Source organism: Nesoenas mayeri, assembly GCF_963082525.1.
Source record: "Nesoenas mayeri genome assembly, chromosome: 2".
Classification (NCBI taxonomy): domain Eukaryota; kingdom Metazoa; phylum Chordata; class Aves; order Columbiformes; family Columbidae; genus Nesoenas; species Nesoenas mayeri.
In genome coordinates this window covers 98,582,646-98,600,141 of record NC_137543.1, presented here as the reverse complement: position 1 = coordinate 98,600,141, position 17,496 = coordinate 98,582,646, and the positions used below count along the sequence as shown (strand labels likewise).

General features: G+C 40.0%; 2 protein-coding genes across 4 annotated transcripts in view; both read left to right on the top strand.

Annotated features, from left to right (window-relative positions):
- The window catches only part of E2F3 (E2F transcription factor 3), a 37,423-nt gene extending 31,070 nt beyond the window's left edge, over nt 1–6,353 (top strand). Inside the window, exon 7 of the mRNA XM_080340149.1 lies at nt 46–6,353. Within this exon, the coding sequence (XP_080196275.1) occupies nt 46–311 (266 nt within the window). The 3' untranslated portion in view covers nt 312–6,353. The remainder of the gene's footprint in view (nt 1–45) is intronic.
- Nucleotides 6,354–6,626: 273 nt separating this feature from the next.
- CDKAL1 (CDKAL1 threonylcarbamoyladenosine tRNA methylthiotransferase) overlaps nt 6,627–17,496 on the top strand; it is a gene marked incomplete at its 3' end in the record, with an annotated part of 411,084 nt that continues 400,214 nt past the window's right edge. For 2 of the 3 annotated variants that reach the window (XM_080340057.1, XM_080340059.1), the window contains exons 1-5: nt 6,662–6,731; nt 7,288–7,372; nt 8,041–8,078; nt 9,689–9,855; nt 13,260–13,372. In XM_080340057.1, the coding sequence (XP_080196183.1) occupies nt 9,689–9,855; nt 13,260–13,372 (280 nt within the window). In that variant the 5' untranslated portion in view covers nt 6,662–6,731; nt 7,288–7,372; nt 8,041–8,078. Of the gene's footprint in view, nt 6,732–7,287; nt 7,373–8,040; nt 8,079–9,688; nt 9,856–13,259; nt 13,373–17,496 lie in introns of all 3 variants that reach the window. The other variant, XM_080340058.1, reaches the window with a different exon arrangement.

Here is a 17,496-nt window from a genome sequence, read left to right as displayed (position 1 = left end):
CTAGATTAATTGTGCCATCTCTTTTTTCTCTCCCTCCTCTAACAGAAGTAGCTTCTGCTAACTCAGGACAAGGTGACTGCTCAGTAAATACGGCAACAATCTCTCCACTGGCTTCTCCAGCCAACCTTCTCCAACAGACCGAGGACCAAATTCCCTCAAACTTTGAAGGACCGTTTGTGAATTTGCTGCCTCCTCTGCTTCAGGAAGATTATTTGCTGAGCCTTGGGGATGAAGAAGGCATCAGTGACCTCTTTGATGCTTATGATTTAGAGAAGCTTCCTTCACTGGTGGATGAATTTATATACAGCTGATTCTCTTAAATGCTGTCCCTATCTAAATTGTTTTTAATGGAATTGAAAAACCTGCCATCATTCAGATTTGTCCCCTACTTACTATAGAAGAGCATTATTTAATAAACTAGGCTCTCAAACAGTGCTGATATTTTAATGAAATACTCGCTAAAATACTATAAAGAACAAGTGAAGGCGTTAACAGCAAGGCCTTCTCCTTGACCCTGAGCTCCAGCACCTTGTTGAGTCAGCAAGTACAAGCTGGTGACCATAAAATGTTTTGTCTTCACACTCCCTCAGTCTCTGCTTACTGTGACAAGTGGGCTTATGGAGAAGGGCTCCGTGAACTGGTTTAGTCCTAAATAACCATTTTATAATAGTATTTCAGGTCGTGCCTTCTGCGGAGAATGCATGTCTTTTGAGTGTCACAACATGGGTTGTACCTGCGGTGAACCATAAATATGAAGTAATGCAAATGTGTGAAATGGGATTCTTCAGCTACTTGTGGGAATGTTTAAATTGCTGTCATGCTCATTTTGAGCTGTGTAAATGTCTCATTATGAGGTCAAATACTTATGTCCTTAAAAGCTTTTAATAAAAAAATACACTGTAAATGTAGTGTATATTGCAAATATTGAAAAGTATAAAGTTCTGCCACTTCTCGTAGTAATCACAGATTTTTAAAAATGCTTGTGTGTGTGTGTGAAAGTAGTTTTTGTGGGTTGTTTTTTTAAACTAGAACGAAGATGCACAGTTCAATTTTACTGCCCCCAGTGTGCATTAGAACTGGTACATGACTTTTTGTGGTACTAAGTGGGGCTTTGTGTTAAGTGCCTACTAGAGATGCACTGTGGGTTTTTCCCTCTATGGAAAACACTTATGCCAAGCTTTGTTCAATATATCATATTTATCTCAGTGGGTTTGCTTCCTCTGCTTACAGCTTTTTATAATTCTCTTCGCCAGCAAAACGGAACTAATTCTTTTCCAAAGTACATAGCTGTAAGTACCACATCAACTGAATTGCATTTATTTTTTGAAGATCTTTGGTAGTATAGTATAGTACCAATATTTATTTTTTGAACGTGAGAGGAATTCTAAGAAGTCTTAAATAACTTTTTTTTTAGTGTAAAATATGTTGCCATGTTCTGGGCTAACTTAATGAAATGTTGATTAGATGATGCCCATATAAACCTTTTGTTTGCATTACTGTTGTGCTTATCTGTCATACTCAGAAAATTAGTACTATTTGTACTGTAGTAGAATATTATGTATGTAGGTTTTCTGGTACCATTGAGTTGCTGCTATGAAAGCTCACACATGAAAAGGCAAGAAGTCACAGTACTAATAAAAAAACTGTATGACTGTGTGAGTTTTGGAATATAACAAATGTATAAAGGGCAACACATAAAGAACTGTTAAACAGTGTTAAGTGTGTGTTTATATGTACAAATGTGTGCATAGATTCAGCAGTTGTATTTAAGTTGATATATGTTCTCAACTCACACTTTAGTTATCTAGCAGTTTTGTACAATAGAATTAATTTGTAAACACTGCCAGAATATTTTCTAACTGGTTTGTAATTTTTTAAGAGTTTTTTTTAGATGTGGATCTGTAAATAAAATTGTAGTATTTAAAGTTTTCATCTTGTGGAAGAGGAAAGTAAAAGTTTTGTGAGCATGAAGATTTGTGAGACAAAGGGGCACTTTTGTGGGGGAAGAGAACACAAAGACTAACGCAGACCATCTTTTTTTTGTACAAATTAAACACTTGTCCCAATGTGTGTGAGCAAAATACTAATCTAATTCAGCTTTGCATTGTATGCTAGTTTAAAAAAAAAAACACCTCTGTAAAATACTGTAAAAAAAACAAATAACAAAAAAACAACAAAAAAAGCTCTTATGGTGAGTTTTGTAAATAGATTTATTAAAGGATGACCTGTTCCCTAGCTTTGATCTTACCACTTCAGATGGATGTAATTTGAATAAATTTTGTATGGTAATGAATCAATAAAACAGATTTTTTAAAGAGTTTAGATTTGTATATGGCCATTTAATTTTTTCTTACTTTTGGTGCCTGTCATGCTGATTCTTGCAACCTAGCTGTTATCATTTTCATTAGTAGCACTTACACTCATTTGACACCAGATACGTTTCAATGCCATTTTTTTATTATGCTAACAATAAGTTCAGTGGGTTTTTTTTTTTAAGTCAGAGTGAAACAAGAATAAAAGACACATGTAAAGAGACATAGTAGATCTAGAGGTTGGGATGCATACATTTTTATTTATGCCCCCTACATATGAATGATGAGCAGACTTATTGCAAACTTCACAGAAGCTGGGTTATTCTAGGATTAAATGACATGAAAGCAATTGCTGAGGATCTGTTTAACCTTACTGATGCTTCTCCAGAGGTCTCCTAATAGTAGCTTTGAAAAGAAAGAGTTCTGTTTACTCATGTTATCTCCAATAGTCTCTTGCACCAGATGGGCATTTACAAACTTCTACTCCCTTTCTGGTCTTGGTGCAGTACCTTTCTAGATGCACAGTCATCAGTTACTGAAAGTGAAAACTATCAGGATAATAAAATTGTGGTAATATGGTTGTTTGCTTAAATGTTACATTTCTGAGCAAGTCATATGTGTCTTGTCATATATGTCTTGTCATTTTCCCTGCACACAAGAAGGCTGTTTTATCTCTTCATGCACCTGTTACTACTCTTTCCCAATAAATAAAGGAGGGCTAGAGGACTGTGTTCTCTGATGTCCCTTTGAAGCAAATATGACAATGTCTTCTTTCTGTCCTCCTAGGTCCCTAGCCTGTTCTCAGTCTCTCTGTTCTCTAGCTGCCATAAGCATTTTATTTGCCCCTAGAATCTGCTACTGACTGCCAGTTTTCATGTAAATTTCTCTCCTTTTCCTTCTGCTTTCTGTATCTGCTTTGTGAAATTGGGATATGCTGGGTTGCAGAGGAGAAAAAAAACCCAACAGCCAGTTGAACTACTTAATTCTGCTCTCCTGAGCTAGCACAGTGTACCTCACCATTATTCAGTGAACAAATACTAGTTTCAGGGAGGTTTTATTGGGGCCTGTATGTGCTGCATTCCTTGGCTGCCAGCAGATGGAAAAGGATTGAGAAATCTATCAAAACCAGCCTGAATAATAGGCAACTATGCACTCCTTCACACTTAGGAGAGGAACCAAAAAAAAAGAAAAAAATGACAGACACCATCCCTTTGTACTGTTTTTGGCTTATACCTGAAAGAGGAGCAAATTATACCTTTGTCTTGATACAGACATGGCCATTTTTGTTGTAGAAAGAATGAAAGATTTGTAAGGTACTTTTTGTAACATAAGATTCTACACATTTAGAAGCACCAAATTTAGCAGGATGTTCTAATTTTTGTCTGTATGTAACACAGTTAATGCACAATGCCATTAGTGTTCCTGGAGCCAACAATTCTCAAGACTAAGTGAACCAAGAGCCTGTATAGCATAGTCAATTGAGTGATATTAACAAAGGCATGAACAAGTAGAACTCATCTCCTCATGGTGCTTTTCTTGCTGAAGCAAGATCTGCCTGGATACTACAGCTAAGCAAAGATCAGCTGAATGTTTTGCCTTTATTATACATGTGAGTTTCTTTACCTACTTGTTTCTTTCTAAAACTTAACAGGGAGAAAGTGTCATATCTAACAGAAAAAGGGTTGTTATCATTTCTTAATGGCACTGAATGTTGCTGAGAAATGACCAGTCAGGTTTTCCTATACAGCAGGAGCAGAAGAAGAAATCTAATTTCTTGTATGCAAGCTTAGGACTCTCAATTTTTTCCCTGCATGCCTTCCCACTTGCTTTTCCACCCAGAACTGCATGTTAGTTATCAGAGAATGAGCTTGTCATGTAAAAATTGGGCCCTCACTTCCCTGGTTGTTTCCATTTCCTAACAATGTTAGTTGAGATGCTCTAAAACAACTAAGGATGGGTCTTCTACTAGCCATAAGCTATATCTGAGATTTGTATTTTATTTTCCTAGTAGGTTTTATATCTTCCAACTACCCACTCCTGCAAAACCTGTAATGACTGAAGATGGTAAGCCAGCCTGAGTCTGGTGTCTTCGAGTTTACCACCCCTAAAGAGTAGGAAGTAAGGTGAGCGGGCAACTTGGAAACTCATTCCCTGGACATTCAAGGAACTGGAGCATGTATATTGCCAGTACATAGAAGGCCAGTACTGGCACTTGTACTGCCCAGTTTGCCCAGGTGAGCACAGATAAGCTTTCTCCCTGTAGTCAGGAGGCAGTGGGGAATCATCTATTTCCCATGCTACCTACTGCACTACCAGCAGTCTGTGTACAGCTTTATTTGTTATTATGAATATGCTACAAAGCAATTTAGACTTGTGAGCACTTAAAGGGTGCACTACCATGTTGTGGCTACAACCTAGGACTGAATAGGACTGTGCTGGCACAAGTGCTTCTTGATATTATGAATTCTTGGCAGCGGGACAAAGTAAGGACTCTGCTGGATCACGCTGAAACCAATCAGCATGGCCTATTTATGGCACCAGGCATGGGACTCATGGGTTATTCCTGCCTGGGAGCTGCTGTTGGTCCTCACTGCCTCCTCTTAATGAGTACTGTTTTGTCAATCCTGGCCATCTGGAGATTTTTGGAGATGTCTTGCAGCCCCTCTGTGCTTTGCTCTTTTAGTCAACCATAAACCAGCACTGATGTCTGCCCCATTTGTTTAACCAGAGAGGCGACACTTGGCTAGTCAAGATAACTGTGGGGTAGTAAAGTAAAGTTGCCAAGTTTTATCTGCTAGCAGACCAATAGGCCTATTATGAAATACACTCAGGGCTTTCATTCACTTTCCCTCCAGTTCGAGCGAGACTATAATATGCTACCTGGAGGATAAAATAATTATTCCAAAGGCACCTTTTAAAGACAGTAACTTAATGTGCAAAATGAAAGGGTGATTTTTATACTCTAAATATGTTAAAGATACAATATAAATAATCTTTTTAGGTGTATATTAAAACTGTAACTGTGTATGTTAAAAACAAAGCAATAACATTATGCTCACCCTCTACAGCACTTTGATCAACAAGGACGCTATACACTTAGCAACCTGTCTGCTTAGAGCCCTAGCTCTAGCCATCCAAGTTTAAACATCCAGACTAATGTTTTCCAAAATATATATCAGAAAAGTTGCTACTAGCCCTAAACTGGAGGAAAACAATGCCAGAAACTTTAGCCATCTAATATTAAATATTTTTACCAATGTCTTCCAGACTAAACAGAAAAGTTGCTACTAGCATTGTATTTGGTGAAATTAATGATTAAAAATAAAAAAGTTTTGTGGCCATAACAGGAATAAATAGTTCATTATTCCTTTGGATCAGATATATCAAAATTCAACTGCTTTAACTGGATACGTATTGCTGGACCTAATTTTCAATTAAAATAAAGGCGAATCTCCAAGGATTTGGGAAACTCGAGGAGACGACGTGCGGCCCCGGTGCCGAGCAGATGCCCTGCCGCTGGTTATTTGCATTTCAAACGCCGCCACCGTGCACTGCTGGAGCAAATCCCATTTTCAGCCCCACGACTTCACCTTCAGCCTCGCAACATTTGATGTTCCCGGGGTAACGGGAGTTTTGGCAGTTTGGCAACCCGATGCCGTGCGGATCGCTGCTCCCGCGTCCGTACAGCCACGTTTCTGGAGCGCAGCTTCCGAAAACCGGCCCGAGCGCCCGAGACAAAGCAGCGGGACTCTGCCCGGGGGCGCTGACGGTCCTATGGGGCAGCCTCTTATTCGTGAGGGCGGCGGGGACGGCGAAGAGACGACCCCGGATCACCTGCCTCCCGGCTCCGTGCCCCGCGGCCGGCCCAGCCAAGCCCGTTACCGGCTGCCAGGGTAGGAAGGCCGGGCCGCGCCCCGCTGCACCCCATTTTTTTCCCCGGAGCGGAGAAAGCGACGCTGCGACCTGTTCCTCCCGCCCCTCCCCGCTGAGAGCCAGGGCTGCCCGGAGCAGCGGCTAAGTGAAGAGCCCTTAAGGCTTCAATGGCTCTAACGGCCGCTGCCCCCGGCTTCGGCTTGGCCTCAGCTCTGCCCTTCCCACACGTACGCAGTACATCAGCGAAAGGAGCGGGGGCGCCGGCCTGGCTGTCAAGTACCCGGGCGTTCTCTCCGCGGGGCCGGTAGCCCTGGTCTGCCGACGGGCCCGGTGCCACGGCGCTGCGCTGTCCCAGCCCAGCCCCGCCCCGCCGGGTGGCGCAGCCGCGCTCACTCTGGCGACGCCGCGCCGCGAAGCACCATGGACTCTTCTGGCCGCTGCCGGCTGCCGTCGCGGCGCTGCCGCGCTGCGCGGGGCTGGGGGCGGGGCGCGGCGCGGCGGCCGCGATGGCGGAGCCCAGGTGAGGCGGCCGGGCGCCCGTCCGAGGTGAGTGTCGGGGCTCGCCCTTCAGCTCCCCGCCCTTTTTCCCTGCCCGATAGTGGCGCGAATGGCCGAGTTCCCCCCACTCCCGCCCGACTCTGCCGGTGTCCTGCCCATGCGATGCTCCCACCCGCCGCGGGGCCTCCCCTGGGCCCCGCGTTGAAGCCAGGAGGGAGAGATGGCCCCTCGGGAGGCTTAGGCGGCCGGGTGGCGGTTCGGGGGTCGGGTGCTGTCGGCGGGATGGGAGCCCGGTGTGGGGCCGAGGCCAGGCCGGGCTCCGGGGCGGGTCAGGCGCGGCCAGGCTGCCACTCGCCCGCGGGCACAGAACGAGCTTGTTCCGGGGCCCGGAGGGGATCAGGCCGGGCCGTGGGGCCGTCTGGTGTTATGTTAACGCTACAATTTCCTTTTCTGTGTAAGCCTGGGGATAAACGGCCGGGGCTTTACCGGAGACACCTGTTGGTAAATAGAGGAAAGAGCAGCTCTCTTCCACATGGATGGAAGTTTTCTGTGTGGAAGGAAGCACTCCTTGGTATCCAGTTGAAGATGTCCCTGCTCTTTACAGGGGATTGGACTAGATGATCTCTGAAAGTCCCTTCCAACCCAAACGATTCTATGATCCTACATGCAATAAAATCAAGGAGTAGCAGGTGAAATAGACTGTGGCAAAGAAGGTTTTGTTTGTTTTGACATTGAAGATGCTTCTATTGTTTTTTTATTTACTAACATTCATTTTTTAAACAGAAACCTAAAGATCTGTATGTGCAACTTCACAGTATAAAAAGAATATGTTAACTTCTAATTTTCTTATTGCCTCTTATTTCAGTCAGTTGGTCAGAATAGCTGAAGGAATCTATATTTATTTGCTTGTGAAGATTTCATGTATGCATGTGGAACTACTGCAGATGTCAAGTAATCTGTTCTAAAAAAACCTTACATGTTCGTAATTAAAAAGTTTTGAATGTCTTTAGGTAAAATTTATAGTTAATCTCTTTCCTTTCATTCAAAATTTTAAACTTCTGATTGAAGAGAGAAATCTAGAGGAGGTCTGAAAGAACTTAAATACATCAGACTTTGACAAAAACAACTCATAAAAGAAGGACAAGAAGACTAGTGCTTCTGTTCAGGGAAGGACAGGGAAAATGTAGTGACTGTTCCACCTTGTCAGCCAGTCAGCGTGTGTCCCCATTCTTAATGAAGTCAAACTGAGCAAGAAGCCTTCAAAGGGAGGACTAATGCTTGTGGGACAGTAACATTGACTCATGGTTTTCTGTCTGCTATTTCTGCTTGTTAATACCATCTGCTTTTTTTCTCCCAGGTTTATTATCCAAGAGGGTTTAGACCTTGCTTAAAAAGGTATGAATTTTCATTTGTCTGTATTTGTTCTTATGTAGGCCACTGAAATAAACTAAGCTTATTTGTTTTGCCAGCTGCTCCATTGTATGAGATCTTTTCCTGGAAGAGAGAAAAAACAACAGATTGAACACTTTTTTCCTTCCCTGTATTGAGTTGAAAACTTTACCTATATGTACATACTACTGGTATGAAGTAATGTAAGGGATGTCACTTCTTCCCTCACAATATTCTTTATTATTAGACTTTTCACATATTTTTATTTTTGTTCATCCTTTGCTGCATTTTTTTATCAATACTGAGATTTTTTTTTTTTATCTAGATGAATCCTAAAAGCTTAAATACCTTTGTCAGATGTATCCTCTTTGTGATAGCATTATATTCCTTTTTAACTTAAATGCACGTGTGATGGTTCAGTTTATATGAAGTTTTATTTTTAAGTATACTTTGCAGTTTTGACTGAAGGACTCATATGGGGAAAATGGACAGGTGTTTATCTTCTTATGTTCTTGAATAATTCAAATGCAACCTCTGAAGGTATTTTGTATGCCAATAGTCTGAATTTTCTGTTCCTGAAATCTGGTTTTAAAAGAAATTAAAGTGTTGTTTGTTTTGTTCTTCACTGTCAGTTAGGAAAGTGGTGTATTTTCCCTGTAAACTCTGTGAAATGCCCTTGTGTGATTTCCATAGTAAACTGTTGAGACACGTACAAAACCAAGTTTCCAATGGTAAATCAGACTTTATTCTGATTAAGAATTACACACAGCACAGTTTGAGGTGTGTGATTAATGCAGTAACTTTTTTTTATAGTCTCCTTTACCAAATAGCTTTTTTTCCTGTTTGTAAAAACTGGTCTGGATCTTGAGATCTGCTGAGAGGGATATATGTGTATATATTTTATTGTGGAAAATATAGTTCTGTTTCAATAATCTTCTAGCATATTGTATGAGGCAGATGATAATCTGTTTTATGCTAGCTAGGTTGTTTAATATATTTTACCTGAGGACAGGAATTTTTATTCTTTTTTCCTGATGAATGAAGTAAATGAAAGGTCTGTGGGATCAGGAATTCTAGGAATAGTATGGTTTGTTTTCAAAAGGACTATGAAGACTTATTGAAATACTGTGCACCTGTTTTCATCACACAAATAAAAGAGCCAGAACAGCCTCTGAAGCAGGCACTTGACTGCTATATCTTTCATTCTTCTCCTGTAATGTGAGTGGAAGTATATCTATCATGTAATGTGAACTCATTATTTTGCGATGACTGCTGACATGATTAAGAATACTAGTGTCTTGGTTATGTCACATCAGAGAAACTGCGGAGTTTTTGAATTAGAAGATGACAAGGTACAACAAAAAAAATAATCTATGTGGTTGGTGACTTTTTCCCTGCCAGTGTTTGAGGCATCTCAGGGGAAGAGGGCATCATTCAATATCTCTGGATAGTTGATTGTCTTTATGTGCTCAGTATCCCTCATCTGTATGATATATTGCAGGCATATACAGAAATATATCTGACTTTTCTTTATGAGAACATATGCAGTAGATACTAGGCCTTGGTTTTGTATTCAAATGCTTGCTAATGCCAGTCTTCTCTAACGCTTCTTCAAGATGCCTGCTGCCTGTGATTCAGTGCTTGAAGATATTGAAGATATTGTGTCAGCAGAAGATTTGAAACCACATGATCGGCAGTTTGTAAGAAAGAATATTTTTCCAAAAGTGCGAAAACGCAACTCACAAAAAAATATTCAGATAGATGATGATCCACCAAGTGACAGGTAAATTCTTGCATCAACTCTATCTTGTTGCTTTTCTCATATCTTGTGTACACTGGCAACTTCTAAAAATTAGGTGGAAATTCTCATTATCTCTTAAAGTAAAATCAGAATACAAGATAAAAATGAGTAAAATAGTGTAGATAAAATGTAGTGATAATGAATGATAACTCCTAAGCAAATTTGTTGTACTAGACCAGCTTTCTGTAGAAATCAGTTATGACTGAGATATTGACTAGTAGAGTAATCAGACTGGAAAAATAGTGCTTGAGCTTTAATGTGTTTAGCATTTCTCAAAAATTGTCTCCTTCACCTAAATTGCCTAAATAGAAGCTGAGCTCTTCAAAATGCGGTCTGTGAGTAGCCTTTTGACATCTGGAATGAGAAATATAAACAGAATTCTGAGAATCAAAAGGGTTTAGGTTGGAAGGAACCTCTGGAGGTCACCTGGTCTGATTGCTCTGCTCAAGCAGGGCCAGGATCATGCCTAGGTAGTTCTTGAATGTCTCTGAAGAGGGAAATTCCACAACCTCTCTGAGCAACCTGTGCCAGTGTTTTGTCACCCTCACAGTTGAAAGAGTTTCCTGAAGTTCAGAGGGAACCTCCGGTGTTTCAGTTTGTGCCTGTTGCCTCTGGTCCTGTCAGTGGGCACCACTGAAAGGAGCCTGGCTCTGTCCTCTTAGCACCTTCCCTTCAGGTGTTTATAAACATTGATGAGATCTGCCATGAACCTCCTTTATTCCAGGCTGAACAGTCCTAGCTTGCTCATCCTTTCCTCTCGTAAGAGATGCTCTAGTCCTTTAATCATCTTTATGGCCCTTTGTTGGACTGTCTCCAGTATGTCCATGTCTCTCTTGTGGGTGCATCCCATCAGGGCTCAGGGACTTATGTATGTCTAGTTTGCTGAAGTATTTCCTGACCTCATCCTCTCCCACCATGGGTACATCTTCTTTGCTTCAGTCTTTCCACTTGGTTTCTGGAACCTGGGCTGTCCAAAGGCTGTACTTTTTGTGTGTACATGCTGCAAGTGATATAGTGAAACTTCTTTAGAACTTACTCTTTTACTTCAGTGGAAATGGTATGCAATTACTATGAAACATATTTTTTCACTTTTACTTTTTGTGATTCACGTGAGAACAGAATCAACTTTCTGCTGCAGAGGAATTAAGCAACGTATAGGTGAACTCAGTTATTGATTCTAGTTCGTATTGCAGTGCAGAGATCTGGATTTTGGGGATTTTTTTTTTCCCGCCATTAATTTCAAGCTGGGGCATAAAATTTACCCACATTAGAAAGATGAAAGTAAAGTATGTCTGGAATGCACAGATAATTCAGTTTTCCTGTTAAATTTGTATTCAAAAGAGATTTTAGAGGCATAACAACGCATCTTTATGTGAGGCACCATAAAGGTTCATTCTGCCAGAAGTTTATGTACAGCTCAACTGGGTGATCTGTAGATATTTCACGCTAGCGCCCCATTCTCCTAAGTATTCAGGTACTGTATATTATCTAACAGCCTGTTTTTAGCAATTTTGACATAAGGAAGCACATTGAATGATTAGGATCATTGAATGATTAGGATCATAGAATGAATAGGACCAGCCAGCTCTTTAAGTACCCTTGGATGAATCCCATCAGGCCCCATCAACTTGTAGGGATCTGGCTGGAGTATCAAATCCCTCACAGGTTTTGGATTGATTGGGAGTCTGTTGTGCTCACAGCCATGGTTTTCTAGCCCAGTGTTTGGGCCCAGTCTTTGGTGTTGAAGACCAAGATGAAGAAAGCATTAAGCGTCTCAGCTTTGTCCGTGTCCCTGTTCATAAGGTCACCATGCTTATCAAGTAATAGGCCAATGTTATTTCTGGTTAGTCTTTTGCCATTAACACATTTGAAAAAGCCGTTTTTATTGTCCCTTACAATACTGACCAGCTTCAATTCTAAATTAAGTTTGGCCACACAAATTTCCTCCCTACAGTGGCGAGCAGCATCTCGGTAGTTCTCCCATGACACCTGACCTTGCTTCCACTGACCATATACTTTTTTTTTTTTTCTGTCATTTAAGAATAATGTTGTTCAGACAGTAGGAGGTCTAAATACATTGCACATGTGCAACATATGTTGGTTATGTCTTCTTAATGATCATTAATCTTCCATCAACAAATTATTGTTTCTAGCTGTCAGAAGTACCTTTAACAAAAACGGGGCAGGTGGGCACAAAATGATATGGTCCAGGCAAAGGATTGTGTTCCAGAATGTGTGTCATTCTTGTAGTGACATTTTTAGCTCATTAGGCAGTTATCCCAGGAGTTTCAGTGAAAGCTTCTTGCAGAAAGCTTCTTGTTGGTTCTGAAACTATGGTGTGTGCTGGCTCCACGGTGCAGATCTGCCATGCTGCTTCTGTAGCACAGAAAGGTTGGGTCAGATATTACTGTAGCTGGTGGCAGGCTTAAGTTAAGAATTTATAAAGATGGCTTTTATGGAGGGAACCAACGGGTGCCATAATATCAAGAGGTCGCAGTTTAGTTCTAACGGTTTGCTGGTCCCCTAATATCTCTGCATTCATCTGAAGGTCATTTCTTAATGATACGATAGTTTTCAGAAAGTTAGGTTGTTTTTTTTAACATAACTGCAGTGCACTGAATCTCTTCTTACCCTACAGCTCCAGTGCCTTCTCCATTCTAAAACTCTTTTCTTGCTGCTTGTGGTGTATTGACCCTGGCCAACAGCGGAGCACCCAGCCTGTTGGTTGCTCACCCTTCCTCCCAGTAGGCTGCAGGAGAGAATTGTAAGAGCAAAAGTGAGAAAACTTGTGTGTTGAGATAAAGACAGTTTAAGTGAAGGAAGGAGTAGGGGGATAAAAAACCCCAAGTGATGCAAAAGCAAGTACTCACCACCTCCCAGAAGCAGACTGCCCAGCCAGTCTAAGAACAATGGCTACATTGGAAAGACAAAACCCCCAGTTTATATTGCTGGGCAGGATGTTATCTGGTATGGATTAACCTTTTGGTCAATTTGAGTCAGTTATCCCAGCTGTGTTCCTTCCCAGCCTGTTACCTATCCCCAGCCTGCTTGTGGACAGTGGGAAAAGAAGTTTTGATGCTGTGCAAGAACTGTTCAGCAATAGCTAAACCACAGGTGTGTTATTAATACTGTTTTCATCACAAATACAAAACAGCACTGTACCAGTTGCTATGGAGAAAGTTAACTATCCCAGTCAGACCTAGTACCCACTATGCTAAAAATCATGTAATTACAATGTTTTTTCCCCAGCTGTTATAGAGTTGTTACTGTTTGTGATGCTTATTTTATATTTAGGGAATTACAGTTATTTGAGTCTGTTCAGTGGGCTTAAAAAGGAATCTTGCTTGTCTTTTATCTTGCTTTTTTCATTCACTTTTACTTAACAGCATTATTCCTGGTGTGCAGAAAATCTGGATTCGTACATGGGGATGTTCTCACAATAATTCAGATGGTGAATATATGGCTGGACAACTGGCTGCCTACGGATACAAAATTACAGGTAACAATATCAGACAGGTCTCATAATTCAGGTTTTTTGGGGGGGTGGATGTTCAGAGCTGTCAAACTGACATCAGATGTTTTTGGTCTTAAATACACTAAAAAAAAAAAAAATCCCTCTCTTTCTGTTTTGAAGGTGAGGAGGTAAAGTGTTTTCCTGGGATTAGGCAAATTAATGATTACAAGAGGAGTGCTTTCAGAATGGTTAGGTTTTCCTGACAGGGCAACCATCTAACAGATGTCATACTATGCCTTTTGTGGGCATTTTGCTTGCTTAAACTTAATTAAAAGTTTTCGTAAGAGTGGAAGGGAGACATATTAATTCTTGGGCAGAACCTAGCTGGTTGTCTGATTGTAATTGGTGGGACCCAAGTGAGAAAGACAGAGAGAAAGGAAGTGAGTTGTCACTTAGTGATATGTGTGTTTGCTGCTGGAGCAGAGATGAACTGCTTCATGTGAATGAATGGTCATTTGTTTCAGGAGGGATCATCAGTATAATGGGGGTTGAATGGTATAGGATTGTGTCTTGTACATTCTCCTTTCTTTCCAAATACTTCAAAGCACTCCCTGTCATCATCTTCTGCCTCCCAACCCTAAACAAAAAACCTGAACTTGTGGTTGTACTGATCACATTTCATCTCCTTACCAGAAAATGTGTTGAAAGAAAAGCTATAGAAAGCTGGAAAGATTGATTGATGTTGTTTTTCAATGGAGAATTATTATCAGAATACTTTTATGTAGGTTGTGACTAGTCAAAATAAAAATTTATGCTTTATTAGTTAATTCAAGTTTTGGTCTGTCTTGCATTAAAACTTGCATCTTGCTCGTACTGGAAGACTGCAAAGTTGTCTTTTCTGACACTTTGCCAGAAGTATTTAATTCCTGATTTCACAAAATGCTTGTTTCGTTTTGTGAACATCTCATGATACCGTTGAACAGTTACATCTCATTTTCCTTTTTTTTCAGTTGATCTTTCTGTATTTGTCTAAGTAGAAACTAGATACTGAATTATTCAAGTGCTGAACTAGCATTTTAGAGAACACAGGTGATTGATTAGTAGTGCAACTCTGGAGTAGGTATACTCTTCACAGACAAGTGGAGTACTGGTCCAAAAAGTGACTGTGACAGCTGTTTGTTTAAGACTACAAATGAGATCTCATTTTTGCCTTCTTCTTTTGGTTTTTTCAATTTAACTTCTCTTTACCTTAATTTCTCCGTAGTGTTTAAGAAGCTACTTCTGGCTTGTCAGTATTTGGATGGTGGGCCTGTGCTTTTGGAATTTTATTGAGAGAAATGTAGGAAAGATGCAGTGTTGAAGAAGGAATTTTTGATACCTTCTTAGTTTAGAAAATGAAGTGCTCATAACTTTAGAATAGAAATAAGTCTATGTCTAGAATCTGAAACTGAGAACTAAAATAGTTATTTTGTTTGTATGTATATATGAATATTAAACAAAAAACCTGCCAATGCTGAAGGTGGTAGGCAGAAATTACCCTATGTGGTTTCTTATTTGTGAATTTAAGTAACTTCTTTATAAGCTGATATATTAACGGACCTCTGGACCTTCTTTTCAACAGAACAAAAATATTGTCTACAAACTGTGGCTAATGTAAATTTTTACAAATCCATCTGTTGAATGTTCTCCTTTATAGGCTGTTAATGAAGCTGGAACTGAGTGTGAGTGTTACAAGTATGGTAGCGGTATGTGAGAATACAAGGTGGTGAAGAGGGCAGCTGTCTTTCTGCTCAGTATAGTGATGCTTCTAGTGACAAGTGCATATGAAAGTGCTGTGTTACTGCTTGGATTTCTGGTAATGCCTCTCAGGGTTTCACACTGGGACTGGTCTATTTAAATGTCTTTAATGGACTTGGAAGACAGGATGTAATGTACCTTCAGCAAGTATATACGTAAAGTTTCCCAACATTTTTGAGCATCTCTCATCAATCCTTTTTAATTTATTTTTTTTTTTTTTTTAGTAGTAAGTCATCTGGTAAGTTCAGATAAAATGTCAAGAAGGGATTTAATCTTTTCTGCTATACAGTGAAGTAGTTACTCAGTAGTAGTAAGTATTGCTTAACATAATCTGAATTTCAAAAATTTATTGAAATTAAATATTGTTTACATTGTAAGGAAAAACAGCAACAACAAGTTTAATGTAAAACTGTTTTGAACTTGAGGAAAATATAGAAATATTCACTAAGGTGAAAGATCATCTGTTGTCGCAGCATTTTGGACAGGTATTACTTAAGTGTTTGACTAGCCTGTTTCCTATGTTTTTGAGTCAACAGCACTTATTGAAGAGATGCTGGAATAAACTTCAGGTTCTAGGAAATAAAATGTCACTTCTACTTCTTTCTTCATTATAAGGGAGATGGTCAAGTACTGTTTCTAGTGTCTTCTATCTATATACAAGATAGGAAAAAAATAGAAGGAAGAGAAGCAGTATCAGACAGCTTGTTGTTGGTAACTAGATGTTGTAACAATACAACCTGCCTTATAAGTTGTCCTTGCAAAAACTGACCATTGATATAATGATGTCTTCTATTTATAGAAATAAATTTTATTACTTAATGCAAAAATATTATTCCAGTACTATTTCTTATCCTTGTTTATTGCATGGTTTCCACCCTGTTCTTGATTTGAACTCTCTTCAGGTGATGTAGAAGTCTTTTTTTTTCTTTGTTATTTTTCTTCCTGCTTGCCTTTCATCTGTTTAAAAAATGTTCTTTCTGTACAAGTACCCTTTGTTGCTTTCAGGAGTGGGTATATCCAAGGGTGAAAACCAAGGACTGTGCTGCAGTTTCTCGTAGTAAAGACTACTTCTGTCTGTAGAGAGTGTAGTGTGGATTTGCGATATGCAGATATTGCAATAACAGCAATGCTCGTTAAAAATCAGGAACTGCATCAGCTTAAAAAAGGGCAAAGGGAAAGCAGCAGAAGAGCTGAACCTATTTTTGTGTCTGCTTTTGCAATATGAAAGTAGGCAGTATTCTGAACAAATCTTGCATGCCCTCCTGTGGGAACACAAAGCTCCTTTGTTAGTCTGAGCTGCTCTCAGTGTAGGGCTGTACGGTGGTACCTGTTCAAGTTCAGGAAACAGTGTAGCTGATGGAGGCTTTACTGTTTCTAAAACTGGTTTATTGGCAGCACACCAGCTGTATAGTTTGGAAATGCCTGCAGACCTACTAGAGTGCTGCCCTTGAGATACACCCTGGAGGAAGGAACTCTACTGGTACAGAAAAGTAGCCCTCACTGTGGAAAAGAAGAAGTGGCTGGGCTGGGAGCCCTCAAATGCTGGGAACCAGATGTTTGTTTGGGAAGGGAATTCAGTATGTGTGCCACTTAACAGGACTTTGTCTCTGAAAAATGGAACTGAGCGTGTATAGTCAGACATAGAAGGAATTGGCTTCTGAAGCAGGTAGTTTTATGAGCATTTGTTGGCATCTGTAGGTTTCTTATTGTGTAGAATTAATGGTTTTTGGCTCAGCTTTCTTGAATGCATTTTGGTGGATCAGGCAGTTGAGAATGCTTGTTATTTTGTGATAATTGCTTTTGGCTTGAAGCTGTTCAGGTCCAAAGCATTCCCTCCTTGGTTGTTGTAAAACATTCTGGGGGAAGATGTTCCTAATGACTTAAAAATACCAGAAGAATGAACAATAACTTATATTTTTATGAAGAGGAAGCAAAAACTGTTATTAACAAACATTCAGCAAAACTAAACCAGTAACAGCTTATCTGCTCTACATTTTTTTTAAGAAACAAATACTAGCGTGGAACTTTTTTTCTTCCTGTAGTAGGGGATTCCAGAAGCAAAACGGGATGGAATTGTTTTGTTGTTCATTAAGTGGGCTTGGCTTTGATTTAGGTTATAACAGAAACTAGGTTATATTGTAGACCCTCCGTTTTAATTGTGCAGTTTTAGTTTAATCTTTGCTCAGTCATCCTTTTTATTATCTCACACAATTTGTCTGCAAGTACGTTGGATGGAAAGATGCTGTATTTTTATTGAAACTTGATGTTTATAGTCCATGTTATATGTCTTTTGACTTTGAAAATTCATTGTGCAGTGTGTTGTGCATTTCTATAAAGCAAATCTCAAATAATGTTTTGAAATAATATTGAAG